Raw genomic sequence first — 7,062 nt, 5'->3', positions numbered from 1 at the left:
TGTGTGTGTGTGTGTGTGTGTGTGTGTGTGTGTGGACCAGCAGCCAACACACACTTAAAATTCGTTCGCAACATGGCGTTAGAGCGCCGAGAGACACGACGGCTCTCCCCCGTCTAATGCAACCATATTGTTAGGAAAGCCAGGGGACTGTTAACCAAAGAGACCTAAACATTCACAGAGACTCTTTCACGCACCGGCGGAGACAATAGCGGATTCCAACATATGCATGTCGCTATAACGGTATAGCTGGTTGTATAGACGCACGCTGCTACCCCACTGGTGGAAATCAAAGGCTGTACATGGCGGTGGAGAGTACAATTTGGCTGTTCTGTCTTCTTTCGCTGTTTTGTGGTCCATCCAAGCAAGGTAAAGCTTACTTTAATCATTTGTAGCTTTTTTTTTCTTCCAGTGGAGTGCATGTGTGAGCGAACGGGCCACTCTTATTACACTGAAGTGCAGTTACTCACAACATTTGTGGGCTGTGATAAAAGATACGGGGGAGAGCGACTGGGTGAATTTGCACCTTGCACGGTCCTTTCGCTCTATCCCCTCCGTACTAGTCTGTGCTCACCCCATGTGGCCTCTCCAGTGCCTATGAGGTAGTGGTGTACTGTTACTTCATGGGTGCCTCTTCCAGGACGCGCTGGAAGGTTTTGGCGTTATGAAGTTGCAGCACATTGCCCAAGGAGCAGCCCTGAATGTTGCCACAGGGTGGCCACAGGGATAATGAACCGGCCCGGGGGGAAGTTTGCGATCAAACAGAGGAGATGTGCTGCTCAACACGAGTGGACGCAAACCAGTCTCTAAATGTGTGGATTGCTTTGCCAAAAACTCTTTTTCTCTGACAGTTTAATAACCCTGATCCACTGTGCGCATGGCGTTTGGGTGTAGCCACTGGCTTGTAAAGTTGACCGACAGAAATGTGTGAAAAGGACTCACAATGTCATCAAAAGGAAAATAATTTAAATACACGGCTTTTGTGAAGAAAATCTGCAGGGGGAAAAAAAAGCAAATGTGTTTGAGGGGTGGTAGTGGAAGATGCACGGTAGCTCCAGAGAGTGGAAGCGGGCTGGTTAGTGGAGGAAAGTCTGCCCACACAGGCGACGACGAGTGGCCGCAGCATTTGCATGACAAAGACCTGTGCAGAATATCAGAGAAGGTTCGACAGTTAAATGCTCCTGGGGGGTCAGGATAAAGAAGATATTAGAAACAGTGAAGCTGTCATGTGGTCCTTTCCCTGAAACTCTTTCATGCAGGATTCCTGTAGAACAAAGGCTGCACATGTGTTTTGTCCCATCATCATCCCTGAGAACTTTTCTGCATTGGTGTTTGAAATCACAGCAGAACAAGCTACAGGTGAAGAGGAAGCAGGGGTGGTGGTTGGTTGTTGTTTTTATGCATCATTTTTCTTTTTTTGTTACATTGCTTTAAGGTGTGAAATGTGACCACCTGTCAGCAGACTGCCATACATACGTGAACTGTCATATTGTAGCTGTGTTGCTCTGCCTCCACGTTTAAGCATTGTGGTGGACAGGTTTGAAGTACTAAGCAGTAACATGTTTCCATGAGGACCAGTCAAGTGGGAGTGTGTCCTATATAGCAGTGTGCTTGTGTTTGTAGCAGCACTATTAAAAGTTTTCTCAGGTGTGATTTCACCCCTCTCTCATGTCTGGGGCTTGCTTGAGTCATACAGTAGACGTTCTGATGCTTCAACTCCAGTATGACGTGCGCTGCAGTGATGAGAACCAACAGTGATGAGATATAAAGGACTAATGTGCACAAGGATTGGTGCGGTGGTGAAAAGTCAAGTAGGATGAATATATCAGAATCTAAGTACTTTCTCGCATGCCCAGTAAGACCTCCCATCTCCCTCTGGGATATTGTGGAGTTTTATCACATAAGTTCTGTTATTCATTGTTCAATTATGCAAATAACGGCTTTGAAAGGGAGGCAACTAGAGGTATGCCTCCTTGACTTCCATCTGATATAGTAGTGGAAGGTCAGAGGATACGATTTATATAGAGTTAGATTACCATGCCCTGCAGACTCCAGCAGAGGCAGAATAAGGAATTACTCCCCTTGAGATCCTCCTGACAGCAGAGTGAGTGCCACACCGGGGGTGATCACATCCAGATGATGAAATCTTTGCAGGTAAATGGCGATTGTGATGGAGGTTGTCTGTGATAAGAGAGAGGAAGGAACTGATTTATTTCCACTGCGAGATTTATCACTGGAAGTTGGTGCGTTTTTGTCTGTTTTTCTGGTGTTTGAAAAGGCTTATGAAACAACACATTTAGCCCCCAAAAAAGATTAAAAGAACATTAAATGAATCACAGTCTAAAATCTACTGCAATATTTAAGAGCTACCATCAAAAAATGTTTTGCTCCAGAGCAAAATTTGCTTTTGCATTTATGAGCTCCACTGACAGCAGCATCATGCTCTGAGATCAAACCAACAGATTAGTATTAATCATGTGTTATTATTACATAATTGCATTAAATTGTCATTAGTCTGTGTCAAGACCAGTAAACATAGAAATGAGGGTGACTTGGCATGGGCATCTCTTTCTGTCTCCGCTTGTGTTTTGTTAGGTTCCCAAAACTGGAGCATGAATGTTGTGGGTGTTGGGAATCGGGGCTGGGGGCAGTTGTGGGACAGGGATGAATTGGCGGGTGCTGGTGGGGCGATTTTGAGGGCAAGGGCCATTGCTACATCCACAAACAAAGAGCTTGTTTTTTCCATTCTAAAGATCAAATGAAAATATGTCAGCCTCACTTAACGCATCACAAGCAAATGAATGAGTGTGAGTGCCGGGGTGTCTGTGTATTCACAGTCCTTACCGCTCAGTTATTAATGGACATAATAATAAATAAAATAAAAACATCTGCAGTCCTGTGGGATTTTATGAGGTAAAGAATGTTATTATTGTAACGCCTTTGGCCTTTGCACAAGAAAATTGTTAACACAGCAACAGTTGCATGTGAGGTGAGAGCATGAGGATGTCCACCGGTCAGACGCTGTGTACTGTTGGAAAACTTTTGTGTTGACATCCAACAGCTCACAGTAGCTGTCATTGCTACTTTGTTGTACTTGGCACTTTTTGTGGAACAGCAAGGGATGCTCAAACTCGCATTTTACTTTTCTGCACCGTCCGGCTCTACACTCACACAGTTACACTAGTGGGAGATGCTCGGTGCAACATGAGACTCTTGAAATTCCACATGAGCAGCATAGTGTGATAGTCCTTGATTAAAGAGAAAAATACCTCAAATTCATCTTCTTTCTCCTGCACAAAGTACCGTCTGTACTGTCTTGCATGTCAGTGTGGGAAGCTCAAGAGTAGCTACAGGAAACAGCAGACACAGACATGTAAACAACACAGAAAGGCAACACCCTCAGCAAACCATTTTTTATTGTAGTTCCAGATGTTATGAAGCATTTTAATTTTGAGCGGTATTTCAGGCCGTCTGTGGACTCAAAGGCTAATGCTCATTTTGTTAGAGCCCTTTTTTTGGTCTCTACCAACACAGGTGCCTGAGGGGAGTAACTGGCTTTTCTACTGTTAAAGCGCCACCGTGTTCACCAGCTAGTTATTACCTGTTTGAGCAGTGAGATTGAGACAAACCTAAAATAAGCTTAACAGTGAACTGAAACTCACTGTGAAGCTCTATAAAGCCAAGCGGAGCTGCAGATTTAAGTGTTACTAATCTGATAATTCTGTAACTTCATCATAACCAGCATCTGCTTTCATGTCATCCATAAAAAAATCCTAATATTTAATTGACAGCAAAAAGTAGCAACATTTGTTTAATCTACTTTTAAATATTTTTCACTTGAAGATTATTATTGCTTTATTATTAACATTTAGAATGATTAAGCTAAATTGCTTTTTGAAAAGCCCCTGAATGTTATTTTAAGCTCAGCTTCTGCCTCACTTCAACCACCAATTTATGTATTTCTGATTACGTTATGTTTTCATCACAGCTTCCTCATCCCTGTATTAAGTAACACTACACAGACAGACAGAATCACTTTCTCATAGCAAAAGAGCAAGGTTTAGTTTTATGCTCTTGAATTGCTTGTGAGGGATGAGCCTGCCTATTGGCAACACCACACTGCTACTGTCGTAACATAATCACCTTACTAGCTCTGTGCAGTCACTTCAGGGATGGATTAATTTATTTTATTTTATTGTGAAATAGATAGATAGATACACTCTGTTATTTACTCCTCCACTTCGCTCAGGTCAGACAGTGTCATCACTGCTGCTTGTTTCCTAAAATTGTATATTTCCATGGAGCACCTGAGGAAAATTAGCCATGGTAGTGAGGGAACTGTGTTTTGAGTCAACCATTTATCCCACACGCTGAACTTGGGTACCGGGGGGCAAAGTCTATTCTCTAGCTTAGATATTATGGAGATGTACAGTTACACAAGGGGTTCAGCTTGGCACAGTGGAAGATATTTTGAATACTGTGACAGTGTGTTACAAAAGTCTGAGCAAATTAAGTTAAAAATGTAAGTTCAAGTCTCACAGTGAAATGCACAAATACAAGTCGGCAGCACAGTAAAGTCATGGGTATCACGGTATCACTGACTGTGATTAGGTGGATTTTTTTTTTGCCCGTCATGTGGTAACTTTACATCTCCATGAGCTCTGTCTCTCCTGTGGTATATTTCGCTACTAGTGGGAAACCAAATTACTGAAGCGGCTTTAAACTTTCCTTGGTTTGGGCTCATGGCACTTGTTTTCTTCCAGCTGGTGCTTTTGAAGGTTTTTCTTCATCTTACATTTTCAGAACTGGAATTTCAATCAAGTTCATCAGCCAACTATTGCATGCCCACCAGAGGAGCTGTTGCTGTAACTCATACTTAAAATCCACTATGACTACAACAAACAGAGATCTTGTGGCAGGTTGAACTTCCTCAGCCTCTGCAGGGGGAACATCTTCTGCTCTCACTCATGCCTCCTCATGAACTCGACCGTGGTCTTGAATGTTTAAACTGTGTTCAGTTCCAGTTTGTTGTGTCTAGAGCAGAGAGCCAGCTGTTCAACCTCCCATATAGCGGCAGTTATGGAATATAAACATTTAATTTGGGACATATGTTGTCTGCACTGTGTCTTGCATAGGCCTTCATACTGTTTACATATGTATATCAGTGTGTAACTGATCTGTGTGTACACTGCATTTGTAGTTCCTATCTTGACGAGAGAATGCAGTGGTTAAATGAATAGAAAAAGCCATTAGACCTACAGTACTTTTATCTTTTTTTTTGTCTTCTTTTAGATTGTTAAGCCTCTCCTAAACACACCACCTTAATGGCTTCATGTTATTGTGTTTGTAATGTAACTGTAAATGATGCATTTATGCAAATGCGTAGTTTAATGACTATGTTCTAACTGTTGTTTGAACTTTTCCTGCGCTCCAGCTTACCACTTTCTGTTTTCGTATTCAGTAACACTGAACACACACACACACACACACACACACACACACTCCAATCTCTGGAGACATGAAACCAGAGTCGTCGGACAGCAGCGCCTGTGGAGAAAAGCTCATTACATATTAGCAGTAAATTAAGTATCTGCATGCGTGTGTTTGCCGAGGTACGTACCCGTGTGCCAGCCCGCTTGCTTGTTTGCTTGCTTGTGTGTGTGAGTGTGGGTGTGTCAGCTGCAATTTGTGCATCTTGATCTCCTCCCCAGAGAGTCCATGCTAAATTAGGATGCATATTATTTAAAGATGCCTTGGGCTGAGTTTCAACTGGGTATATTTGTGCAGTGAATATGTTGATTTTTATGGTGCCCTGTGTGTGCCTATTCATGCTGCCATGGAGGCAATCTCAAGCATGGAAGTGTTTGTATGAGGGGAAATGAAGTCTTGAGCTTGATTTTGTCTGCTATGAATTCAAATGATTTTCTGTCTTGGGATGTGCACGAATGTGTTCAATTTTTCTTTTCTTTCTGTATTGCTTTTTTAAAAAAATTTTTTGCAGTAAACATGATCTCATAAAAGTATCTGAAAATGACACCTAGCTCTAAAGTGAGACGATATACAGTATGACCAATTGACCATCCCAGGTCACAGTTTCTTTTTAAAATATATTTTTTTTCCCATTCAACACCTGTGACAGAGAATTCAAGAGTGTGATGAGCTGACATTTGAATTCATAGAAAAGCCTTGGGATCATGACTCAAACATTTCAAGGTTAGTCTGCCCAGTAAAGCAACCACCCTTCTAGACTTTAGCATGTGGGTCTCAATAATAGAAATGATCCATTTAGACTCTTTTCAATGACATAATCATGACGGGGTCAATAAAGTTAGAGCCTCAGCACAGGGATGGTGTTATGGTGTTTTGTGTCCCGCCCCTCAATCAAGTCGAGCTACATAACATGTATAAGGTGAAGATTATTTATTGCACCTCCATGTCTGAGGGAGAACAGCTCTGTGATTTTGCCATCTGGCCATTTTCCACCCCCCACCCCCCTTTTTTTTCAACAGAGGCACTGTTGCACACAAAAGCCACACTTCAGAGTCATCTATTCTAAAGTGCGTAAGAGCAATGTAATCTAGGCTGTGTGTTTCTGTTCACACTTGAGCCATGCTGAAATGTTACTGAAATGTTACAAGGCGGTCCTTTTCAGATGATGCCAGCATGTAAAACATATCCTCGAGGCTCTACGGTCATGTTCACTGCTCGGCGTTTTCACTGAGTTGCACCTCAGTTGCACATAGAGATCAAATGTTGGTGAGTCAGTCTATTTCCAAGTTGCTCTCCAGAAAAGCTGCTCTCTGTTAATTTGATTCCGGTAGCACAAATTAATATTACAACTGTGGTGATGCAACTACTGTACCGGCAGATTCAGCTATTTCATCCTGTTGGCTTACTAGGTCACTGGGGATTGCCACAGATTGAGACACACATCTGATATCTGTACATAATGGGATTTTGAGCAAATGCTCAGGCCAGGGTCGCAGTTGCACTGAAGGTGGTATCTTTTATATTATTTGGGTGGCATCCAGCACCAGCCTCTCTCCAAGATCTAATCATATAACC

At 42.4% G+C, this 7,062-nt stretch overlaps 1 protein-coding gene across 3 annotated transcripts in view; it reads left to right on the top strand.

Annotated features, from left to right (window-relative positions):
* The window catches only part of igdcc4 (immunoglobulin superfamily, DCC subclass, member 4), a 43,001-nt gene continuing 35,939 nt past the window's right edge, over positions 1-7,062 (top strand). Inside the window, exon 1 of one of the 3 annotated variants that reach the window (XM_085764946.1) lies at positions 1-366. In XM_085764946.1, coding sequence (XP_085621072.1) covers positions 300-366 — 67 coding nt within the window. In that variant the 5' untranslated portion in view covers positions 1-299. The remainder of the gene's footprint in view (positions 367-7,062) is intronic. The other 2 variants (XM_085764953.1, XM_085764962.1) reach the window with 2 other exon arrangements.

The sequence above is a fragment of the Trachurus japonicus genome, chromosome 3, assembly GCF_045865225.1.
Source record: "Trachurus japonicus isolate A0001 chromosome 3, Traja_1.0".
In the NCBI taxonomy this organism is placed as follows: Eukaryota; Metazoa; Chordata; class Actinopteri; order Carangiformes; family Carangidae; genus Trachurus; species Trachurus japonicus.
The sequence above is the reverse complement of the archived record's forward strand: the minus strand, read 5'-3'. Positions and strand labels throughout refer to the sequence as shown.